Source organism: Hesperophylax consimilis, chromosome 28 (assembly GCF_061612785.1).
Source record: "Hesperophylax consimilis isolate HC1 chromosome 28, BYU_Hcon_1.0, whole genome shotgun sequence".
In the NCBI taxonomy this organism is placed as follows: domain Eukaryota; kingdom Metazoa; phylum Arthropoda; class Insecta; order Trichoptera; family Limnephilidae; genus Hesperophylax; species Hesperophylax consimilis.
This window is the reverse complement of record NC_142863.1, coordinates 7626682-7653620: the sequence shown is the minus strand read 5'-3', so window position 1 is coordinate 7653620 and position 26939 is coordinate 7626682. Positions and strand designations below refer to the sequence as shown.

Below are 26939 nucleotides of genomic sequence, written 5' to 3'. Positions count from 1 at the left end.
TTATTTGTATTTGTGACTTCTGGTGAAAATAAACACGTAAAACTATTCCTAGGAAGGTGTGTGCAGGTGTAAACATAAATGAACAAAACAATAAAAAAAAAACGATAATATAAAACAAACCTCGATAACAAAATAAACTGTCGAAGCGAAGATGGTCTCCTACCGGTTAGGGGTGGCGGACACCTGAAGAGAGAGAGAGAGGGCGGGGGGAAATTATAAAAGTAAAATTATAAAAACATGCCTGGAATTATTAAAATAAACAAATAAAAAAACGGTAAATCATATTGTATTATGTATTTGGGAAAGGTTAAAATATGTATTGCATTTGTTGAAAGAAAATATTGCTAACTATGTAGGGTAAACTAGACAGTGACTGTCCCTTTCTCACTAACTTATGTAAATACTAGCTATACCCTACGTCTACGCGTTGTTATGGCTCAGTCTGTCTGTGTAGATAGAGAAAAAATAGTGCGTTTTGCTTAAGTCCAACAGATGGCGCTGTTTTTCAAGAAACGCTTTTTTTTACCTGTCACAGGTGACATCTATATAATATAGGTATATAAAAACACACGCATATTCGAATGCAATGTTGTGTTAACCACTCAGAACATTAGAACGTCAAAAGACGTAAATATGATAATAGCGGTCAAGACATTAGAACGTCTTTTCACGTAAACGCGCGAGATTTTACAAAAATCGATTTATTTCCATCACTAGTATACGGATTGCCATGATTTAAAAAAACAGAGTATCGATAATGAATAACGCTACGCGTCTGTATTCAAGAATATCTATGGAACGTAGAGTTGCATTATCTAAGCCGATTGGATCTGTCATCTTGTTCGTTCATAATTTATTGCGTTTCTAAATAATTTATTAAAAATATTTTAGTTTGGACGGTTAATATTTTGAGGTGACTTAATAGTTTTTAATTATATTTCTTCAATATATAAAGTGTTTTTTCTTTATGATACTCAGAAAAAAGTACATTTTTCACAGCTTTGAAATAATGGTCAGCGATTTTTACATATTTTTGACGTTTTCAGAAAATGTATATTTAGAAACGCAAATATTTACGTATAACAAAACAATACGATAGTGAATTTCATAATCTTTCCAAAACATTTTTTAGAATGAGGCTACGTTTCCCAAAACGTGAGTTATGAAGCTTTTAACAAAACTCGTGAATAACACAAAAATTTTCACGTTTTGACAGTTCGCAAAGGAACACAAAGTAAATAAAAGTCTTTGTCTGAGAGGTTAAAATTACAAAGCAATCGGTGAAGAATGGAGTATTTTACGATTTTGAACAAATGAATATTTACATTTTTATTTATATAAATTTCATCGAAATCTTAAGGGTAAACGTAATGTACGTCATAATCTACGCGGTAATTTAATTATTTCATTAATATATTTTTTACAAGTTTTGCTTCAAAATATTAAAATTAATTATTTGTTTGCGCCCATACATACTCAACATTTATATGAATAAATAGTTTTGTCTGTATTAAAACTCAACGATTCAATCCAATATTGTATTTGTATGCCTTTATTGAAAGAATTTCTATACGGACAAAACTATATATATTTTTTTTTTAAAGAAAGTCAAACATTCCTAGGTAACGAATAACCAGAGAATATTTGAAAATCTCCTACTACCACCACAGTAAGCTGAAAATGTTGCTTGTGTTGTGATGGAGGACTTAGATAGCCGAGGAATTGAACACACTACACCTGGGTGGGACACAAACGCGATGTCAACTTGGCCACCGACCGGTCAATACGTATGTACGAGCACAAACAAATAATTATTTATTCTTATTGCATATGTACGAGCACAAACAAATAATTATTTATTCATATAGCATATGTACGAGCATAAACAAATAATTATTTATTCATATTGCATACGTACGAGCACAAACAAATAATTATTTATTCATATAGCATATGTACGAGCATACACAAATAATTATTTATTCATATTGCATTTGTACGAGCACAAACAAATAATTATTTATTCATATAGCATATGTACGAGCATAAACAAATAATTATTTATTCATATAGCATATGTACGAGCATACACAAATAATTATTTATTCATATTGCATTTGTACGAGCACAAGCAAATAATTATTTATTCATATTGCATATGTACGAGCGCAAACAAATAATAAGTCTTAATATTTTAAAGCATGACTTGCAAAAAGCGTATTTTCATTAAAAATTAAATTAACGTCATCTATGAACGCGTACATTATAATGTAGTAACGTTCACCCTTAACAGATGTCTCTATTAGTTCAATGTGAATTGACAAACTTCGATATCGGCAGAAACAGCAAAGTTGTTGAAAAAAGTTTTTACAATTTTGCAGTTATTTCTTATATTATTTCAATGTTTAACTTATTATAATTGATAATAAAATAAAATAAGTGTGTTTCATCTTCAGGTTGTTTCACTAACGATTTTTATCGAACCAATAAAGTGGGCAATAACTGTCATTATTGCGGGCTATCACTATGAGCTAGTGGACAATCACTGAACATTTAGATATTTTAATGCCACTTCCAATCTGTATTTCTTGGAATTACAAGACAGGAATTTTTTACTCCTAATAATGTCAGCAAATTAATCAATAAGTAAAGTACGTCCCTTAACACCCTGTATAAAATTTTATTTGTTTGTGGCCGACTCCAATGGCCCTCAGACAATCTGCCGGGTTCTATAGTATGTGTACTGCGAGTCTGACCTGAGGGTCGGGATCCCTGGAGCGCACCTCAGCCAAGAACCTCTCCCTCTGCAGGCGGCGAGTGAGCTCGTTGGGCCAGCCCTCCTCTCCTCCGTTGTTACCTTCTTCGTCATCTCCGTCTTCTTCGAAATCTAAGTGAAGACAATAGTATAAACAACAAACTTATTGTGATATCCTAGATATTAGTTTTAGAGGTTACCCATAGATGGCGCATAGCTGTCGACAATGCAGGGATTGATACTTAAATAAACACGATTGCAACCTCAAGGTCGAGGCCCAGAATAATCCGAGCTAATTGTTATCTATCAGAAATAAAGTTCAAAGTACTTTGTAAACACGGGAGGTTTTTTATTTAAAGAGTTTCGACGCTTGGGTCTCACCCGAGCGTCGCGTGTTCGATTCCTCGGCTGGCTAAGTCCTCCATCACAACACAAGCAACATTTTCGGCTTTCTGTGGTGGTAGTAGGAGATTTTCAAACATTGTTGGGTTATTCGTAACCCGGGAATGTTTGTCTTTCTTTAAAAAAAAAAAAAATTAAATTAAATTAAGTTTGTGAGACAAACCCGAAGATACAACAACTTGAACATTGTCATTCATCACAGCGATAGCTTCACTTCATCAGAACTTAAAGCAAACTTAAGGCCCTGTAGTAATTGTTCAAAGATGGTTTGAAAGGGAGATATGTAAATACGAATGTTAGAGGAAACGCGCTAATATTAAAAAACGATAACAACTACGCGAAAATGGTGAAAATATTTAATAAAACACGAACCGTTTGAAATAGAGCAAAAATCTTTCGAGATACGCTTTAGTTGCATTTAAAGATGTATTCACTGTGTATTTTTTCATACCTATAACATATTAAATAACAGAACAAAACGTGTTTTAATAATTTTCGGAGCTTTTTTTGCGATTTTTTTCTATCGAGGGAATTTCAAATAATTAACGCTTCGGCATAACAAATGTATAGATATTATGTTAAAACATGAGAGTTAAAGAGAAACTTGTTATAAATCGGTATAAATTGGGAATGTGGGGGCTTAAATTTTCAATTCTAAATTGTTGTCTCTCACCAAGACAATACTGAGAGTATCTTTCACTCTCAAATTCACACAAATTAATTAAATAACATTTACTTCTGGACGCCGGGATTTGATAAATAATTTGATTCAATTTATTGTTAACCTTGAATAAACCTCAGAATTTTCAGTTTAACAATCTGTTTCAGAACAGCAACTATCGATATAAGAGTCATTCGGAAAAATTATGCGTTGAAAACTCAAATTAAAAGAGAGGAAAGTTATCTCAAAAGTAGAAATTTCCAAAAAGAAGGACAAACATTACCGGGTAACAAATATCTCGACAATATTTGAATATGTACCTTCGTTACAGTGGGACAAAGTTGCCTGTGCCATGATGAAGAACTAAGCTAGTAGAGAAATTCAACCCACAAGTCCTGGGGTGCGAACCAGTTGCGTCTCGTGACTTTGAAATGTGACATTGTGCCGAGATTAAAAAAAACGTCATTATTGATAGTTGCAGCTAAAAATTATTTTTTTCCAAAATTTTAACATTTTGTATGAATATTTTTTTTGCGCTGCGCCGGTCACCAAACTAAAAAAAAAATTGATCTTATCGACATCAAAGATGTTTTATTTTTCAATACTAGCACTCAAGCACACTCAAAAGCTTCGAGCCGCCACTGGCGGGAAACTGACGTGTTTGTCCACTCAGCTACTACCTAGTAACTGGTCTTATACCACCCATTTTACAAAATACAGGGTTTTCCAATATGTGATCAGATGTGTTATTTTGATATTCAATCGTAAAAGATCAATGGTTTCGTTGCTTGTGTGGCACGTAGCACCGTCTTGTTGAAAGTAAACGTTGTCCAGATCAATACCATCCAATTTCGGCCATAAAAAATCATTAATCTCTCGATAGCGTAATCCATTCACCGTAACTGTTGCTCCAGCCTCATTTTCGAAAAAGTTAGGTCCAATGACTCCGCCGGACCATAAACCGCACCAAACAGTCACACATTGAGGATAGAAAGGCTTTTCAACAATAACTCTTGGGTTTTCCGAGCCCCAGATGGGACAATTTTGCTTGTTGACAAAGCCACCGAGGTGGAAATGGGCCTCATCACTCAAGATGATTTGCATTTGATTCACTCAAGTGAATTTTAATAATTTCAATGCGTTGTTGAAGCGTGTATCGTTCCATTTTTATTAATGGCGTAGTTTATACTTGTCAAATGTTAAAAAATGACAGCTTCAAAAGTAACATCTACCGAAATAGCGGGCTATTCAAAATAACACCTCTTATTGGAAAACCCTGTATAATTATTAACTCATTGTTGAATTTTTTCATCCGTTTAATGTGAATCATGCCGTCCAATTTATTTTTTAGTTTAACACAAAATAAATTGCAAAATATTGAAGAGTTGTAAAACTTAGTCCACAAAATAAATAGACCCTGTTTATTTGCAGGAATCCTTTTTCAAATAATTTACATAACATAATAATATTTAAGTGTATGTCTTGTTATATTATAAGTCAACAGTTAGTCCATGCAGCTACTCTACATAAACAGACTAAAATAAATTAATTAATAAATAAAAATCATACTTACTACTTGTCTGGTAGGGTATCGAACATTATAAAAAAAATTACAGTAGTTTCGGAAGCTTCAAACAACTTTGTTACAAAGCGTCAGTATCAAATATTATTGTTGCATCTTATTTGATAGCAATACAGCGCGCCATGCCCCTTTTGAAATTTGCGCAATCCAAGCTATGATGATTACATTTGCCAGGAATGGAATTGTGTGTAATTTGTACATATTAAGGTCAAACGCGAAGTTCGTTACAATCTGCATGTTCAAAGATGGCGTTATTTTAATTATTTTACTAAATACTCTTTTTGCAAGTTATGTTTTACAATATGAAGATGATTTTTTATTTGTGCCCGTACATATGTAATATGAATTAGGATAAATAGTTCAGTGCGTATAAAAAATCAATTCTTTCAAGAGAGGGCACACAAATATAATATTGTATTTGTATGCCTTTCTCGTAGGAATTGAGTAGAACAAGGACAAAATTATTTATTCATATTGCGCGTGTATGGGTGCAAATAAAAAAAATCATCCTAATATTGTAAAGAGAAACTTGCAAAAAGCGTATTTTAATAAAATAATTAAATTAACGCCATCTATGAACACGTAGATTATAACGAATGTCGTGTTTAACCTTAATCATGAATGTTTTGTTGAGTTTTAATGAAGATGTTTAACCCTAGAAGACTGATTGGAGTCGTTTCGACTAACACTGCATGCATTTTATGCTGCATCTATCTTATGAATGCGCCAATCGCTCTAGTTCTTGAGTTAGGCTCACAGGGAGCATTGTTTTTTCTGTGTGACATCATTATAAATATAATGAGATGAATGTTAGTGAGGTTAATATGAGTTATTATGAAATAGATATCAGTAGAATTATGATGAGTTACCATGAGATAGATGTCAGTGAGCTTATGGTGAGTTATCATGAGATAGATGCCTGTAGATTAATGAAAAGTTACCATGAGAGTGAGGTTAAGATGAGTTATCATGGGATAAGTATCAGTGAGCTTATGATAAGTTATCATGAGACAGATGTCAGTAGAGTTATCATGAGATAGATGTTAGTAGAGTTATGATGAGTTATCATGAGATAGATGCCTGTAGATTAATGACGAGTTACAATGAAAGTGAGGTTAAGGTGAGTTACCATGGGATGATAAGTATCAGTGAGCTTATAATGAGTTATCATGAGATAGACGTCAGTGGAGTTATGATGAGTTATCATGAGATAGATGTTAGTAGAGTTATCATGAGATAGATGTCAGTAGAGTTACCATGGATGTCAGTGAGATTAACCGTTTGAATATGTATCGTCGATATTTCGACGATTTTCGCTTCGTAGTGCGCGTTGAGAGTTCAGCGTGCGAGGTAGTGCGTGTTGTGTGCGTTATTTAAAAAAAAAAAAACACTTATTTCGATTACAAAAACAGTGAATTAAGATCCGTTAGCAAAAATACGTAGGATGGAATAATTTTTTCTGTTTTTTGACACGCAAATTTTGGTACATATTATGAAAAAAGGCCCAGCACACAAACGGTTGAGATGGGTTATCATAATATAGATGTCAGTGAGCTCATGACTCATCATGAGATAGGTATCGGTGCTCTTTTTATGATAAGTTATCACTAGATAAATTTCAGTTAGGTTAAGAGTTTAAGTTAGTTGTCATGATATAAATGTCTTTGAACTTGTCATGAGTTATCAAGAGATAGGTAACGGTGAGATTATGATGAGTTATCATTGTCAGTGAGGTTATGATAAGATAACACGAGGTTACAATGAATTTTTTATAAGATGTTAATAATACAAACTCAAGTGACATGTCAAATCTATATTTACAGGACTAAGGATATTTAATGAATTAAGCTGAGGGATTTAGTAATGTTAATGTAAAGTTAGTGAAATTAAACAAGATATAAATCTGATTGTAATGTGAAAATAAATTTGATAATATGGTTTTAGTAATGTTAGGTTATGTATAGTGAGGTTAGGTTATACGCAATGTATAGGTTACGTTAGGTTGAACGGTGATAGGTTAGATTGAGTGGCAGCATGGAGTTGAATGAGAGAATGGAGCGAGGGCTGTTAGTTAGGTTAGGTTGAGTGACACGAGGACAGAAGTGAAGACACAGGTGGCAGTGGTTGAGTGAGAATGACGTGGGCTAGTGATGTGATCTAACACATGTTTGTTAGGTTAGGTTGAGTGACATGAGGAGGTGAGTACACAATCGGTAGTAGTTGAGTGAGAATGGTGTAAGGGCTAGTCATGTAATGTATGTTAGATAGGTTAGGTTGAGTGACAATAGAGGTGAGGATATAAGAGGCCGTGGTTGAGTGAGAATGACGTGAGGGCTAGTGATGTAATATATGTTAGTTAGGTTAGGTTAAGAGATATGAGGGGTGAGGACACAAGCGGCTGGGGTTGAGCGATAATGACATAAAAGCTAGTGATGTGATGTAATGTTAGTTAGGTTAGGTTGAGGGAAATGAAAAGGTGAGGATACAAGCGGCAGTAGTTGAGTGAGAATGGCGAAAGGGCTAGTGATATAATGTATGTTAGTTAGGTTAGGTTGAGAGATATGCAGCGGTTGAGTGAGGTTTTGTGACGTAATGTATGTTAGTTCGGTTAGGTAGAGTGACGTGAAGGGTGAGGACACAAGCGGCATTAGTTGAGTGAGAATGGCGCAAGGGCTGACGGGACGTAATGTATGTTAGTTAGGTTAGGTTGAGTGACATGAGGGGGTGAGGACACAAGCGGCAGTGGTTAGGTGAGAATGGCGTGAGGGCTAGGGGACTCACCGAGAGGCCGTCTGATGTTACTCAGGGCGGGCGCTTCATCCTCAGAACCCTCTGCGAATATGAAAACAAAAACAGAACTAAAAAAACAAAAAATACAATCACTGGACCAGTAACATTCAGTCAGGCACATCTACCTAACAGTCAGGGAGCCTAGTTATATCTAGTTATACCAGCGTAGATGAACCTTACTCAATCAACTTTAAGCCAATCTATTACAACATATTCCTAGACAAACAGACCGTGTACATGGCAAAACCTTCTTATATAAATACTCAAACTGACAGCGCTCCAAGCTGTTTTAACCAAATGAAATGTTAACACATCGTCGATGGCAATCCATTACCGCGTAAATCATATTTGGCCACTTTTCAGGAGAGACAAAAAGCTGGAGATGATTTTAGCAAAATGAAAGACAGTTAAAATGCGCGGTGATTTTATTTTCATTGTAAGACTATTCCCTTACAAGAATCCTATATTAATCCAACTGATGTAGGTTTATTATCGCCGTCAAATGGCGTTGAGGATGACTTACGCGGTTGATGGATTGCCGTCGACGATATATAGACTGCAATTGCAAAACGTATTGCAATCTTTAGAGTTACGTGGAATGATGTCCTTTTTCCACCGGAACTAGCGCCATTGATCCCTTCGGCACCGGTGTACAATTGACCTACATCTGTACACATTTGTCAAATAAGCATTTTGTCAACAGCTCTGCTGTGGGACAATGTGTTGGCTTATGTGTTTCCTTCTTTTCGTAGCATCCTCAAAGATGACACAAGGAAAAGGATTATTTCACACTATGATTAAAGTTTTTCCATGTTCCAGAGAGGTAGATATTACCCTGTGAAAGGCCATTATTTAAAATAAAAATGGGTTAGGTTGTGTTTAGTTTAGTTCTGAATAGTCAAATACTTCCCCACTACCTTTAACCTCACAACATACCCCAATTGATATTAGTGGTGCCATAGTCCAACCGGCTCCGGGAAGTATTTGCTTGTGTGGCCATTGGCTGTCAGTGTTTAAGAAGGTTTTGTCTGATACGAAACACCTGTTAATATCTTTACATTAAAAAATTGATATCTTATGAGTTGATTAAGCAACAATTAACAGATAAGAGCGATGAAATATATAAGATTCATTTGCATGTTGGTAATTAAAGACACGCACCGAGCATTCTCATTCAAGAACAACAACCAATAATACACTCACAGAACTATGGAAAGCATATCATATCATCTATATAAATTCAATACCGCGTATGACCCAACAATTTCAGTTGAACGGCACGAGCATTGATTGGTGCTTTCAAATGCTGAAATTGACCTGTAGACCTCTTGTACTAAGTGAAAGTCGATACCGCGAATGAACCATCCCCAGTGCATAAAGCAAGAAAGAACGCGTACATCCCTAGATAGTTTTTTGTACCTCTAGTTTTAGTTATACAATATTCAAAATCACTGAAGAGATGAACCGATAGAAGTGTGTTATGTGTGCCCTTTTCAGCAGAAGTAAGTACAATTTGTACTTCTTTCTGATGTCTTTCACCAGGAGTAAGCACAAATTATGCTTACTTCTGGTGAAGTGATCAAATATTGAAATTTTTTCTTGAATAATACAATAAAAAAATACCAATTTTGGTGTGTTTTGTGAATTTAAGTTTCATCAAATTGGAACTGCTTGTTTGGAAAATTCAAAATCGTAACTGATTTGTCGAGAATTCAGACTATCTGTGATTTTCGCATGTTTGTGACAAATTAAATCAAAGATTTAATTACATTGGTCTCTCTGGTGCCTGGGAGTCGAAACGTATTAAGTACACTAAAGATATGAGGTTCCTTTCAATTCAGTATTTTATGAATATCACACTTTTGAGATTATATTTTCAGCGATATAGTTAGTTTTATAAGGATAAAATAATATGCTTTCCATAGTTATAAAAATTATTAAATATGAAAATAATTAATAATTGAAACATTGAAGTTTAAGTTCAATTTACAGATTATAGTAGTTTTAATTTAATATACAGTCTTTTACAAACTAATTCAAATGTTTTCATTATAGTAAGGACCACATTAAATAAAACACCAATATAATCTTGTATATATATATATATATATAAATATATCATATTCTAACAGATTGTCAAAATTCTTTTAATTTACAATAATCTAATTATTTTTGAGGAATCCTGAATTACAAAAATGCAAATAAAAATATTCAACTGCCTCAAAATCCCGAGTGAAAATTTCGAATAAAAAGAATTATCAACAAAAAATTTGGTTGCAGACAATGTATGTAAAAATCACTTTCTAGAAAAATCAAAAAATATCTAACTATGTAACTATGGGATATTCTATTTTTAAAAATAATATCGATGACATTACAAAGGTTTAGACACGTTATTTTCTCATAAAATTAACACAGAAAGTGGCAAAAGAAACAGATATGTTTCTAGTAAATTCTTAATTTAAACGTAGATAGGCATTCAAAGAATATGTTTGTATCAACGAAATAGATATAGGACCGAGCAGCGTCCATGTACTTAAAAGTTGCATCCAATGCTACACTCTGCATCACAGGTGTGACTGAGATGAAAACGCGCTTATTCGCTTACACTACGACAAATACGGAATGCTATATGAGACAACTTATTATGGGTTGGTTGCCAAGTTCGCTGTCTCACTTTCTCTAATGGCGCTGAAAATCTTCCGGACATAATCAAAAATAATGCTAAACTTGTCAAATTACATCTCACGCATGAAAAAAAAAAAACACAACTGATTCCAACTTCATTACTACTGGAAACAACTATTTAAGTCGGGGGAGATGTAGAAAAAAGCACAAAATAGGTTTTTAGGTTGTTAGTTTGGGATATTTTAATAATTTATGCATATTTTCTGTTCAAATTTAAGTTTGATTGAGGAAAAAAATCGATTTTCAATTTTGGGCCGGCTAGGAGTCCATTTTAATATTTTCTTTTGACTTAGATTGAATACTCATAAAGTGCTGTGAACTTTTTAAATGTCTTTTAAAAGTTTAAAAAAAAAATGGTTGAATGGTTGAAAGCATTATCATCGACAACGAGTCTATATGACGGGTTTCAACTCGATCGGATGCCGAAAATTAAACTTAAATGCATCTTTTACCATATCCGCAGAATATATATTTTTGTTTCTTTTAGTAATTAAGTTGAAACCAAGTGCTATTTTTAATTTTTTGCATATTAAGCATGAGGCAGAATTCAACAACTTTATCGAAATAACTGTACCATTATTATAAATAAGTAATTGTGTGTATTTACGAATTAAATGTTAATCCTTGACTTGGACGAGTGTTTGCCGTGTAATGAAAACACTTTCTCATCACACGCGAGGGCATTTTGGAACCCATTTACGCAATTTGTTTACAGATAGAACACAACATCATGCGACGAGTAACAGTTTAGTTCTAAATCGAAAGGACGGCAATTACCATATGTTTTTCTTGCCACTTTGAGATCTGTAAGACGTATCTATAAGTTTTGTAATGTCATTGGATAATATAATATTATTATGTAAGAATAAGTTCATCTATGAGAAGTACATAGTAGTTTTGATACGAAATTGTGCATAGAAAAATAATGTTCATTGTGCTTTTAAAAGAAATTCTATTGCAGAGATATTCAAAAAGAAAATGTATGTTTTTGTGTTTCTGAAATGGAGCAAAAAATAATTAAAAATAATTATTATATTATATAGAGTGTTATTGATTGACAGTTTTCTATTTTCAAGAAAAATGAAAAGCTGTTTATTAAATTCATTTAGTTCTCAGTTCATTGACAAGTTTTTTTTTACATAAATAGTAACAGGTACATAAAAAAACACATTAAATAAATATGAACACAAATTATGTTTCCGATTCCGTCCTTTGGGCAGTTTCAACGGCATAATGACATTGTAATGGAATAAAGCAGGTCAGGTCAGGTCATGTCACGTTGGCAGCAAAAGCATTACAACGACATTAGTCAGGTAATGTTGCGTTAGCTTCATACACAATAACATCGTGTTAGAATGGAAGAGTTTGTTTCAGGTCATATGAGATCAAATTGCATAACATTGGCAGTGTATAACTGTATATGCCCTAATAACTTTGTAATAGAATAGGTTTTTGTGGGGTCAGGTGTCAGATATGCCAGGGTCATGAAAACACAATAATATTACAAAAGAATATGTAGTTTGATTCAGGTCAGATTACATCAAGTTCGCAGTTCATGGGTCATGTCAAGTTGGCAGCATAAACAACACAACAACATTGTAATATAATAGAACAGGTCGGGTCAGATATTAGATATATCAGGTCACGTCAAGTTGATAGCATAAACAACACAATAACGTTGTACAAGAATAGAATAGGTGGTGTCGAGTCAGGTTACAACACAATAACATTGTCGAGTCAGCTAGTTAGAGTTGGCAGGTCACGTTACTTTCAATAGAATAGAGTGTGTAAGGTTAAGTAAGGTCAGGTTACATTACGCTGGCAGCATATACAGCACAATAACATTGTAACATAACGAACTGCCTCAAGTCAGGTAGTTAGAGTTGGCAGGTCACGTTACTTTCAATAGAATAGAGTGTGTAAGATTAAGTAAGGTCAGGTTACATTACGCTGGTAGCATATACAGCACAATAACATTGTAACAGAACTAACTGCGTCGAGTCAGGTAGTTAGAGTTGGCAGGTCACGTTACTTTCAATAGAATAGAGTGTGTAAGGTTAAGTAAGGTCAGGTTACATTACGCTGGCAACATATACAGCACAATAACATTGTAACATAACTAACTGCGTCGAGTCAGCTAGTTAGAGTTGGCAGGTCACGTTACTTTCAATAGAATAGAGTGTGTAAGGTTAAGTAAGGTCAGGTTACATTACGCTGGCAGCATATACAGCACAATAACATTGTAACATAACGAACTGCCTCAAGTCAGGTAGTTAGAGTTGGCAGGTCACGTTACTTTCAATAGAATAGAGTGTGTAAGGTTAAGTAAGGTCAGGTTACATTACGCTGGCAACATATACAGCACAATAACATTGTAACAGAACTAACTGCGTCGAGTCAGCTAGTTAGAGTTGGCAGGTCACGTTACTTTCAATAGAATAGAGTGTGTAAGGTTAAGTAAGGTCAGGTTACATTACGCTGGCAACATATACAGCACAATAACATTGTAATACAACAGGTTATGCCGGGTCACGGTGGGTCAGATCACATCACGTTAGATGTGGCAGGACCCGTCACATTCTCAGCATTCATAACACTTAAGGTGTTAGAACGTGTGGGATCAGGTGATGTCATGTGGGGTCATGTCATGCACACCCACCAGAGTTGAGTTCCCGCACCAGCGTGGACATGGCGTTGGTGACGGAGTCGGCAGCGAAGAGCAGGTCGGTGCGCAGCGATCGGTTTCCGGGCGCCGGCGAAGGCGCACCATTCTGCGAGGAGCCTGTAACCACACCCACCATCACCCACAGCAAGCGTTAGCCATCACCGCAAACATACCGCATAACATATACCACACAATCAATCAATGTTATTCCCAACCATATTAATATATTTATGAAATGCCTTTTGATATATTCTTAAACATTAACAAAATGAGTTAAGGACAAATTGATTAATAGGGGGTTAGAGACCAAATTCTTAAAAAGCATTTTGAAAACGGTCAAATTGTTTTTATATTATTCAACCATATTCTAAGATTGTTTAAATATAACAAAAAAAATGTTTAGAAAAGAGTGTAGGACTCCCGAGGACGACACGGCACAATCAAGTCATCAAATACTTGACTCGGGCGATGTCAAGAGACAGAATAATAGAAGAGTATGCATGAGACGATGTATACGAGCCAAGACCGCGTTGTTTGGCAGACCGTCCACTTTGCCTACCCCTAGGGAGAAACAGCGTGGTGTTTAGTTAGTTAGTTTTTCACTGTACTCAATCTTCAATTATTGTGTGTGCGAGAACCAGACATGTAAAATACTCAGGTATAGTCAGGTCAACACTTGAGCTTTACTAAAGATAAAAAATACTCAGGTATAGTTAGGTCAACACTTGAGCTTTACTAAGGATATAAAATACTCAGGTATAGTCAAGTCAACACTTGAGCTTTACTAAGGATATAAAATACTCAGGTATAGTCAAGTCAACACTTGAGCTTTACTAAAGATATAAAATATTCAGGTATAGTCAAGTCAACACTTGAGCTTTACTAAAGATATAAAATATTCAGGTATAGTCAAGTCAACACTTGAGCTTTACTAAAGATATTGATTTCTTATATTGCTATCTAGTAGTGATGGACATGATTGAAATATTTTAATCGAAACACCAAAAGAATCGAATTAATCGCTCGAATTCAGCTGGAGCAATAGTTGCTGACAGAGGTAGCGTTTTTTGACTCGCGGGGGGAGGGGTTCCCATAGCTTCTGCGGTTGGGTAATAGATAACATTGTAAATAAACACCTAATAGCTAACATTACCAACAATTGACAATTAGCAACGAATATGCATTTTAAATCCTCTTAGATAGTATGTGACACAATGGTATTACGGGAATGATATCTCGTTTGTCAAGCAATTAGAGATATTTTTGACATTTTTCAGATTTGGCTGTTGACTGATGTAATTTCAAATGATTTTTCACAAAATCGATTTGCCTATGACAATGAAACGAAATATGTATTTCGATGACCAAAAAGATCAAGTAAATGATCGATTATGCCCAACTCTACTATCTAATGATTTTTTTTCAAAAAATCTTCAGTTTTCTTATTAACACGTTGAACGCCACTGTGGAAATGAAGAAACATTACCATTTTAAATTTGAAAAAAAAAAATACAGATGGCATCGGTGACCATCAAAACGTATTCCTTTTTTTTTTACTAAAACTTTCCATGAAAATCAAGAAAATTAACTGCGGTCACCGGTGACCGTCATGGCGCTATGGGAGAAAAATGACGATTTTCGTTATGAGGTCACGGGTGACCTACATGGCGTTCAACGTGTTAATAACTGTTGGTTTGACGAGACTGTGTCCTTATCCACACGATACACCTCATGAAAACTGTTCTCCACAACGCAAGTGAACTCCTAGACAGTTTACATAACAATATTTAAAAAAAAAACATTTAGGTGTGTATGGTTGAAATAAAAAAAATATAAAGATATAATATATCTGAGATTCGATGAATTTCTTGTGATTCCTAGGAAACTCTTCAATTGGAACTAAGATTTAATTACTTTTGATTACCAGCGTGTGGGAGGACGTTAAACAACGAATGTAGATAAAGAGATTAATGGGGCACTAAGCTTAATGCCAACAGAAATAATCGGGCCAAGTCTTAAATGATATGTGTTAATCAAGCATTCCCAGAGAAATAGTTAAGGCCACTCTTCCACAGGGACACACAAGTATCCGATACTCTACGATTCCAGTATCTTGGCGATGTCTTTCATCTGCAAGGAGCTTCGTACAAAGATACACGATGCCCACATTTTGTAAGCTAGTCGCTAGAAGTCTCCCGCGACCGTTGGCTGTCTTGTCGAGACTTTAAACATGGCGTCACTTGTGTCTTATATCAGACATTTTAAGGCACTAGTTAAAAGTATTATTTGTAAATCACTAGGCATTAATCTTAGTTATAAACCACTAGTTATAAGTCACTAGCTATCAAAGTTAGTTATAAGCCACTAGTAATAAGTTATATTTTTTTTTTTTTTTTTTTTTTTTAAGTCGGAGGCGGTTTACTTAAGTTCCCCGCGAGCACTTAGGCCATAGGCCCATTGTACTATCTCCCATTTTACCTCATTCCCTTGCCAGTAACCCGGTCCCTTTAATGAAGTTCACCAGGGCTGTCATTGGATATGTGGCGATGTCTTCTGGTTCCACACTGTGTCTTCCCAGGTATCTGAGCCTTATTCCCAGCAGAGCGGGACATTGGCACCATAGGTGAATTGGAGTCTCTTCCTCCTCTTCACATTTCCTACAGATGTTGGTGTTTTCCACTCCCAACAGTTGCATGTGTCTCCTGAGATGGCAGTGTCCCGTTAATAGTCCTACCAGTTCCCTCAGTGAGTTTCTGTCCATATCGAGTAGTTGCCTGGTTCGGTTAGGGTCCGGTCCGTTTATGAGTACTTTAGATTGCCTCATTCCGGGTGCCTTCTTCCATTCCTTCCAGTGTTGGGATTTGACCCACCTCTTGATATGTAGTTTGGTGTGGCAAGCTGCTACTCCTACGGCCGGCTCGGATCCCGCAAGTGGTGCTTTTGCCCCTTTCCTTGCTAGTTCGTCAGCCCGCTCGTTGCCCTCAATACCCTTATGTCCTGGTACCCAGAGCAGGGTTACTTTATTGATGGTCGCCAGTTCTATAAGGATAGTCCTGCATTCCATCACCAGTCTGGAGTCGCATCGGTTACTTTCCAGTGCCATTAAGGCCGCCTGGCTATCTGAACATATATTTATGTTCTTATTTCTGTACCCGATACTCATATTCTCCTGTGCGCAGGCTAAGATGGCTTTCATCTCAGCTTGAAACACAGTGCAGTGCATTCCTAGAGGTATACTGAGTTCCCTCTTAGATCCCTGTAGACAGACCCCGGCCCCTGTTCCTTCCTCCATCTTGGACCCATCTGTGAACCAGATTAGTTCCTGTTTGGAGTTTGGACCTGGGACCGAGTCCCATTCCTCCCTTGTGGGGTACGTTACTTTAAACAGCTGTCCGAAGAAGTATTCGGCTTGCTTGCCGTCCTGCTTCATCCCAGCCGTCGGACTAATTGCCCTCAGTCTTATTCCTATCTCCGTGTGACTGTTTCTGGGCAACTCTCCTCTCCATTGGCCATTGCAATGTAACCTGTAGGCTGCCGCCATCGCCGCCCCCTCTATTTCTATGTTTAGTGGGGGTAGGTTCAGCAGCACTCCCATGGCTAGTATTGGAGTGGTTCTCATGGCTCCTGTGATGCTTCTGCATGCAAGTCCCTGTATGTGATTGAGTGTGACCATCACTGTTTTCAGTGTTGTTCTCCTCCACCAGACCAGGGCTGCGTGCATGATCCTTGGTTTTACAACGGCTGTGTAAAGCCATTGCATCATTTTAGGTTTGAGACCCCACGTTCTGCCGCAGATTCGCCTAGTTGCCCACATCAGAGCACAGGCCTTTCTGCCTACAGTTTCCACCTGGTTTTTCCAGCTCAGTTTGGCATCTATGATGACTCCGAGGTACTTAACCGTGTCAGAGGGTTCTAATTCCTTTCCATAGAAGGTTGGATTGCTCCATCCTCCTAGTTTCCTTTTACGCGTAAAGATTACTAGTTCTGTCTTGTCTGGGTTGACTGACAGTCCTGTTTCTTCACACCATTCTTCCACTGTTGCCAGTGTTGACTGTATAAGGCCTCGGGTTGTGTCTGCATCCCAACACCAATGTGTTGGGATGACATGGTTGCAATGTCATCCGCATACCCTTGCGTATATAGGCCCCTGTTGTTGAGTTTCCGGATGAGGTTGTCCACCACCAGGCTCCACAGCAAGGGTGATAAGACCCCTCCCTGTGGACACCCTCGTGTCACCAGCACTTTGATGCTTACCTCACCCCTTGTCACCGTAAGTATCCGGCCTGAGAGCATGTTCCTCAGCCACCTTCTGGTGGTTTTGTCGAGTCCATGTCTTTCTGCCGCTTCATCAATGGATTTAATAGTGGTGCAGTTAAATGCTCCCTCTATATCCAGGAATAGCCCTACCGCTAGTTCCCCAGTCGCTTGTGCCTGCTCCAGTTTGTACACCAACCTGTGCAGTGCCGCGTCGACTGACTTACCTGCTTGGTAAGCAAATTGTAACTCGTGGAGGGGCTTCTCTTTCAGTGCCCCGTCCCTTATGTGCCTGTCCATTAGCCTCTCCATTGTCTTCAAAAGAAATGAGGTGAGGCTAATTGGGCGGAATGCACCTGGTTGGTCGTAGTCAGCTCTCCCCGGTTTGGGTATGAACACTACCCTTGTCTTCCGCCATGGTATGGGGATGTATCCGAGGGCACAGCATGCCCTCAGGATCTTCGTCACCGGAAGTAGGATTGTATCTAGGCCCCTCTGTAGAAGTGCCGGAAAGATTCCATCCTCTCCTGCGCTTTTAAAAGGGTCAAACCCTCTGATTGCCCATTTAACTCTGGAGGGAGTAACTATTTTAGCCGCAGTGTCCCAGTCCTTACCTTCCCGTGTAACTCGGGCTGGTGGTGGACCGGTGTCATCTGCTTCTAACTTTTTGTAGCCGGGAAAATGTTTCCCCAGCAGTACCTCCAACTCCTCCTCCCAACTGTTGGTAAATCCTCCATCTGATTTTTTGAATGGGCCTTTTGCTGCCCCTGGGTCTTTTGCAAGAATTTTTTGGATTCTTGCAGTCTGTGGGATGGTTTCCACCTCCCCACAGTATTTCTCCCAGGAGCATGTTTTGGCTTTCTGGATTGCCACCTTGTACTCTTTCTGGTATTGCTTGTGGGCATCCCAGTTTCCTGACTTTTTGGCCTTGTTGAAAGCTTGCCTTACTATTTTCCGTAGCTCCTGCAGTCTTCTGCTCCACCACGGTGTTTTGTTCCTGGTACTTGTCTTCAGAGGGCAGCTATTTTCGTATGCCCTTATCATTGAGTCCCTCAGTACTTCTACTGCGTCCTCAATTTCTTCGGGGCAGCCGTATTTAGCTGGGAATCTTGTCATTCCTATATTTAGTTCCTCCGAGTATCTAGTCCAGTCAGTTGCTTTTGGGTTCCTATATATATCGGTCCCCGTTTTGCTTGTTTCTCCCTCTAGTTTAAATTCTATATGTCGGTGGTCCGACAGGGATGGTTCGTCCGATACTCTCCATCCTGAGACTCTTAATGTTCCTAGGGTCAGGTCTATCACCTCCTGTCTGTTACTTATAACGAAGGTGGGTTCCCTACCTCTATTAAGAATCTCAAGGTTCACTGTCATCAGGTATTCCAGGAGGTCCTGTCCTCGTTTGTTGATGTCCGTACTCCCCCACACAGTGTGGTGCGAGTTAGCATCTGCTCCGAGTATCAGTTCCCTACCCTTCTCCCTGCAGTCCTGGACGAGTCTCGTTATTTCCCTTGAGGGTGGTGGTTCCACAGAGTCATAGGGCATGTATGCTGATGCCACAACTACTTCCCTGCTTCTTTGGTCCAGCGTGACCTGTAGCTTCACAGCCACTAAGTCCCTACTGCAGTGTTCGGGTAGCAGTGTGCCAGGTATCCCTCTGATGAGAATACAGGCCCTGGGTCTGTCCCCCGACTCGTTATAATAGAGTAGACCTTGGTTCATGTTTAGTCCTCTGACCTTCCCCCTATAAGTCCAGGGTTCTTGGATCAGCGCGACGTCCACACTGTCCCGAGTGACTCTACTGCTAAGCACTGCAGTCGCTGCCGGACTGCGGTGCAAGTTTATTTGAATGAACTGTAAGTTTTTAGCCATTACTGCCTAATCCTTGGGTCATTCCTCCTATTTACGCTCCTCGGTGTTAGGAGGGCGCACCGTGAAAGTGGCCTTCCTTATCCCGACTTGCGCTATTTTCCAGGTCCCCTGATGGTTCCTGCATTTCCACGTCTGGATCCCCTGGGGGATCCCGCCGCGTTGCGTCCGTCGGAGGTCCTTCTTTACGGTTCCCAGAGGGCCCCTCAAGGGAAGAGTCCACCAGGGTGGTCCCATCTCTCCTCTCCACTTCCTCTTGGTTCCTCAAAGGCCCCAAGAGGGATGAGTCCACCGAGGCGGCCTCAACTCCTCCTTCCACTCCCCCTAGGTTCCTTAAAGGTCCCTCGTCAGTGTTGTCTTTGTTTTTGCAGTCCATATTTGGTCCCACGAGTATCTAGGGAAATAAAAGGTCCACCCCAGCAGAGCCCCGAATGCAGGGGTAAGGTCTGTATACTCCGAGATGCGACCTTGTGTCTCGGAGGAACCGTTCGTGACACTGTTCCCCAGTGTCATTCAGCCCTGAGCACGGTATCCCACACCTTAGCTTGGGATGGCTATTGCAGGTCGTGTTTCCACTCCCTGAGCGATGGGTTCGCCACACTCCCTACGCTGGTAATAAGTTATAAGTCTAAGTGATAGGAATAGATTAAATGCATAAATTAAGTTGTTAACGGCCGTTGTTCCCAAAATTTCGAACGATCAATCTCAGGGTCCGATCAGCCAAGTGATTTATTCAGTAACGTTCGATTCGCCTGTTTCCAAACATCTTTACTGTTGATTATCTTAAGTGGCCATGCCCACTTTCATAGACAGTAAAATGACACCAAAGTTAAAACTTTCAATGCTAAATTAACATTGACGAATTGATTATTGTATTTATTATTAATGCATATATTTTTTTTTGTACTGTAATACGTAAACCGATATTTAATATTTAAGAGTATGAAATATGTTAAAAATAAAGTATTAGCTTGACTTTAATGCCACCGTGCCTTAGCCTCGCAAATATGTTACACTCTGTTGACACTTTTTATAAGTAGTCATTTACTGAGGCAAGCTTAATCCAGTAGTTTGGCTTCCTTAAATTGGTTGATCACTCAGTTGTCACTTGTCCGTTGGAAAGAGCATAGTTGTGCGTTTGAGTAGTGTTGAGCCGAAATTTCGGCTCAGCAGTTGATCAGTAGGATTGGGAAGAACGGCCGTAAGTGCCTTTGAGGTGATTTTCTCACTAAAACGGCCATATACAAATAATCCAATCATTATCAGATCAATGCTAGTAATAAAAAAATCAAGGTTATGAAAGGGTTCTAGTTTTAACAATGATTGTTCAATGTTCTCATTATTTCAGTAGCGACGTGTACGAGCGACAAGTTGTTTTCCGACGTGAGTACACAACACGAGCGTTTGATATTTGCGTACCTTTGAAAGAAGGGCCTTATTGTACTAATTTTGTTGGAATTAATTTTAATTCATCTCCATTTTCCCTACGCACACATATGTTTGAAATTAGTAAACATTTTCCCCCAAAACATAAAACATTAATGAAATATCAAGCACTTAAAATATGCCTTCGATCCAAAAAGTTACGAATTAAATTAGTAATGAATTAAATGAAGTAAGTTATAAGTGTGAGGTGCTCACCATTGCTCCGAGGGGAAGAATTGTAGTTGGATCTCATTTCAGCAGTCAATGGTCCATCTCCACCTAAAGGTTACATTTTAAATAACATATTTCAATATTTAGTAGAAAAACATAATCAACAAAATTCAAGTCCAGCAAATCAAAAGAATAAATAGGGTAGTATTACCAGCGGCGGCCAAACTCTGCGTCATGCACGACATGTCCATCCTCTCTCTGTCCCCTCCCAGGGATGCTTGGGGACCACCTCCCGCTGCTGACTGTTGATTACCCCTGGAAAGAGAGACACATCATTTAATTTTTATATTATTTACTAGCTGTACCCCGCCACGCCTTGCTGTGGCTCAGGCTCTCTGTGTAGATAGAGAAAAAATAGCTATTGTTGCTTTTATGTCATTAAATGATGATGGTCCAACAGATGTCGCTGTTTTTTTAAAAAAGAAGCATGTTTTTACCTGTCACAGGTGGTATAATATAGGTATATAAAAACACAATATAATATAGGTATATAAACTCACAATCAGCAGATGTGAAAATATTTATCATAATTTTTTTGGTAAACTAATGATTAAGACAAGATTTTTTATGCATAGCACAAAGGGTAACAATTATTTTAAAGCAATAATTATTCGCCAGAAACACTCATCCACATTGAAAAATCTCCTGATAAAAGATACATGACGCCAACGGGACTTGAACCCGTTTCCTTTCGATTTCCGGTCGACAGCTCTGACCACTGAGCTATGGCGGCTTATCTCTTATCTGCGAAATAATTCAATATATACTAGTGTTTCATTCAACAATTACTGCTTGTTACATTTTTTCACCTGAAAACAACCAACTTTATTTTATATGCGTTATGTATCTTTTATCAGGAGATTTTTCAATGTGGATGAGTGTTTCTGACGAATAATTATTGCTTGTAAAATAAAATATTTATCGTTTTTGTGGCGGGAATAAGGATTTCAACCGAGCGGAAAAAATACGCCACAGAAAAGATTTCAAGTTATAAGAAAACAAAAACATGGCTTTTCTAAATCATTACCGTTACTAACGTGTTAATTTGAATTAACACTGGGGTTGAAAGGGTTAATATGAATAAAGAGTCGATGGGATAAAGGTGGAATTATTGGCAGGGCTACTATTCATTATCAAAATGTACATCGCAGGGTGGGATTGTCCTACGCCACAATGATCTCTAATGGCTGTGGTCCCTAGCCATTCGCCTCCAGGCTCCGTCTCCTGCTTCAATCCACTTCCACATAGTCTATCTACCCCGTCTTCAGTCAAACTCCAAGCACTGCTGACTTCCACTGGAGCACCCACACAGTGCCTTATATATATTCAAGTGGAGAAGGGATAAGGATCTGAGTGAACACGAGAACTCTCTGTAAACCATCTAGGCTTCATTAAAAAAAATACATATATGAAAAATTTACCTTTCAGATTGTGTGTTGTTGGAACCTGGAGGCGGGGGACTCTGAGCAGATCTGGGAGAGGAAGTCGGAGTGGAGCGAGGAGAAGCTTGCTGGTTCTGGAATCAATTCAAATAACTACATATTACTTTGGTTGTGTTACGCTTACTCTTGCGTGTATGCCTTAAGGACAGTAAGGACATACAAATACAGAACGGTTACAGCAAAACTAAACGCCTAAAACCACATTCATTTTACTGATTTATACTGAAATACTGACCATAAGAGGATTGATGATCGCAACACTGTATCCCTTCTGCATACATAAACACACAAAGCTGTCCGAAATGTTGGCTAAAGAAGGAGGAAGTGCAACATGGCGTAATAACCCAAAAATGAATCACAATAACTTAATCTCTTTCAATATAGGTGGGCTGTGTATACTTGAAGAAGTGTGCCTACATCCCCCAAACAAGAGTTTTGTGTGATATCTAAGTTGTTTTTTACATCACATATGTTGAAGCAACTATATGCATCTCCCTTTAACATATGTCCCTGCATTCCTCCACCCAATTACATGTCCCTGTCTGACAGTGTGGGGTACTTACATACCTACCACAGTGACATTGCAACAATTTATTATACTCGACCAGTCTGTTAAGAAAACCGGTGCAGTGAACATGTTCCGTTAATGCATTTAATTTGAGTCTTTTACGGAAGCTTGTACAGTGATAACCACCACTGTCCCTCAAGGCCATAATATCAGTAAAAAGACCAAGGGGAACTTTCCTTTTCCAGAATCCTTTTCCAATTCTAATAGTTAACCACAGCTACCCCAATAGTTGTGTCCACAATAAATCCATTATTTTTAAGATATTAAAAAACATTTATCCAATTCTGACGAGTTCTCCATGTAAACTGTCAAACTCGAATGTGAAGAACAAACTTCAAAGACCAAGTGAGTAACATTTAACATTGCTGTTGCAATTGTAATGAAAGTTTTGAATTTATTTATTTCATAAATTTTATTATTTAGAAACTGAACGTGATTCAGAAATAGACACTACTACCTTGAGCATCTTCATCAGCCCCTCCAGCTGCCCCATGAGGTGTCTGCGCGAGTCCTGCAGGGCCGACAGGTGGCCCTCCAACTCCCCCTTCCTCTGACGCAGCGCCCGCAGCTCCCCCACCAACATCTCCCCCCCACCACCCCCCTCCAGATCTTGCTGTCTCCTGGAACCATCACAAGCAAATGAAAAACCAATGAGAATGGAAATAAAAACAAACATTAAGGCATAACCCACAAACAAAAATACATGAATTATGAGATCCCGTAACTTCAAAGTTAGCCTTTTTCCACAGGGATACACGAGTATCTGATACTCAACGATACAAGTATCTTGGCGAACAGACATGTTGCCGACATTTAATAAACTTGTTGGCGACGCCAGTCTCTTGTAACCAGCCGGGAGAGGATGTTCCATTCACGTTGTCGAGACTTTAAACATGACGTCACTCTTGTCAGACATTTTGTAACAATGCACGTGCTTTAGTTTAGACGAATACCCTAGAGTATTAATAACTAGCTGGCATGCACGTTGCTCGACATTTCTATACTTTCTATAAATATAATATGCATGTATTATATATATAAACCTTCCGAAAGGAATTCTCTAAATGATAGTGAAAACCCTATTAACATCCCTTGCGTAGTTTAGAAGAACTGAGACATTTTTATGAATAATTTGTCCCGCCTCGGAACAGAAATCTTCTAGTGAGGCGGGTTACTTTCATGTTTGTAATTTTGATTATGTTATTGCAATAAACGCCCGGGTTGCCGGCAATTAAAATAACCCCAGTAAAATACTGGCAGTATTTACTTGCATTGGCTGGCAATTTCGCTAGAGGCGCTCGTGTAGTATGGCGTAATCATGCATAAAATTCATTAAAATCTTGAAAGAAAACAAAGGCTCACAACTCGTGCCGCTAGGAGGCGCTAGTGTAGCATACTGCCATCAGAATATAAGAGAAATGTCAGTTGGAAGTATCAACAAGGAATGACAGGACATAAAAATGACAGCTACAGCAATCGTTTCATTATAAGTGAGGTTGTGAAAGCATTCCAGTTTTCGACAGGTCGATGGCTGAGTTGACATCACGTTTGGGTCCCACCCAGGCTTAGTGTGTTCAATTCCTCCGCTGGCTAAGTCCTCCATCACAACACAAGCAACATTTTCCGCTCACTGCATTGGTAGTAGAAGATTTTAAAATATTATCAGGTTATTCGCAACCATGGAAATGTAAGTGTTTCTTTTAAAAAAAAATAATTAAAAAAGTTTTGATGTGTCAAGAATTCAACAAAGATTGGTGGCGATTTCAGTGGCGATGTGTACAATCTGTGCGCGGCAAGTTGTTTGCGACACAACACCAATATCGGATACTTGCGTTTCCCTGTGGAAGAAGAATCTTAGAAAATGAACCATTGATAGATAAATTGTTAAATTATTTTTTAACTACTACCATTGAGAGAAAGATCAGGTTATTGCACTAAGGACAGGAATTTCGGAATCACTCAATAAAATGAAATAATGGGTGGAAAATACATTACTTTGTTGTAAACACTAATAACTATATTACGTAGGTATATTATATAACAATAAATTATCTACTATTAATTATTGCCACAAGATGGACCACGATAACTACTTGTATAAACAAACTAAACCGCATAAATTGGCGCGTTTAGAAAATATTCCGCAAACACGTATGCGCGCTATCTGTTAAGTGCTAGGGTAATTTGAAAAGTTGTAGCGGTTTTCGGGCGCCCGTAACATTTCTCATCTAAAATGCTTGTACAATCACGTTTGCACTCAGCCACCCGATGTTCGACCATTGTAAAGAAAGTTTGGGGTATCATCCCAAGATAATACCCCAAAAACAAATCACTGTAATACTTTTGGCCGTGAAAATCTCAAATCATACCCAACATCTTAGCTATTATAAAAATTATTTTTTATTTTCTGTCGATGACTGACAAAGAAAATAAGTACACCATCAGCAAGGATTTTTGAAAGAGGCTCCTACTATGTAGATGGATCTCCATCATTTATTAAAAAAATTATTCATTATTATTTAATTAGATGCGTCAAAATTTATAAATTAATATTTTTCGTAGCTTCAAAGTGGTGTAATCCATTAATGACTTTTCAAAAGTGTGTTGAATTGCCCCTGTCTTGAGTTGCCGTGGAACCATTTTGTATAACTGCTGTTTCGTGACGCTGAATTGTTTTGACGCTTTTTTCCGCTCCAACCAATAAGGAGGCTATGATTCGAATTTTACTGGTTTGAATCTGCACAATGTTGCTTTGAATTGAATCTAGCTGCCCGCGCCGTTGAGAAAACGTCATCTAATTTTGACAGTCGACCAAAACACCATAGCGATAAAACAACCAATGTGTAAATTCGAATTTTAACCGGAGTTATTATTAGCTCAATCTTATACGAGTGCCTGTGAATTCCTCCACCATACGAGCGCTACCAATAGAACCATATCATCGAACTTCACAACCAACTCTTCTGTAAGTCACATTTGCGAATACCTATCCTTTTGGTTCAGCGAACTTAGTGTTAATTCACATAGGCACATACTTGCCTAGATTATTACAATTATAATCTAACCCATTGTTGATAGTCTACACGACTATCGCACAACTGCACTATGCGCTACTTTCACCAATTACACAATGAGTTGCCCAGTTTTTTGTGGTGACAGATTATTGAGAGAACACTATATTGTTAAAATTAATTTAATAAGCGCAGTCTTTATAAAGTATTTTCTATGTTTGAATCCATTAATAGATGAAGGAAAATACAATGATTGGTTTGTTTGTTGTACATGCATGTTGGTTGACAATCTATATGTAGTATCTGGTGACTAGTATATTTATAGGAAGGAAGGGGTGGTTACTGTGATACCTTAACCTATCGATCTGCTGCATGATGTCCCGGTTTTTGGCCTCCAGACTGGAGATCAGCTCCCGCTGCGCCCGAGCCCCCTCCGCCCCGCCCCACCCCATGCTCTCCACCATGCCGCGACCCTGCACACAAACACTTATCGTTACAAGCTCAATCTTTATCAGTATATCTGTCATTAGCGGAATTCCTAATAAGATACAGAATAACTACAAGGTACGTTTGACAAAAACAAATCTCCATTTTATAGT

General features: G+C 38.0%; 1 protein-coding gene across 1 annotated transcript in view; it reads right to left on the bottom strand.

Annotated features, from left to right (window-relative positions):
- Dyb (Dystrobrevin) overlaps positions 1 to 26939 on the bottom strand; it is a 68236-nt gene that overhangs the window by 3490 nt on the left and 37807 nt on the right. The window contains exons 12-19 of the mRNA XM_089648529.1: positions 26692 to 26813; positions 23787 to 23949; positions 22741 to 22835; positions 21471 to 21574; positions 21305 to 21367; positions 13538 to 13660; positions 8182 to 8232; positions 2757 to 2887 (exon numbers count right to left, since the gene is read on the bottom strand). Coding sequence (XP_089504655.1) covers positions 2757 to 2887; positions 8182 to 8232; positions 13538 to 13660; positions 21305 to 21367; positions 21471 to 21574; positions 22741 to 22835; positions 23787 to 23949; positions 26692 to 26813 — 852 coding nt within the window. The remainder of the gene's footprint in view (positions 1 to 2756; positions 2888 to 8181; positions 8233 to 13537; positions 13661 to 21304; positions 21368 to 21470; positions 21575 to 22740; positions 22836 to 23786; positions 23950 to 26691; positions 26814 to 26939) is intronic.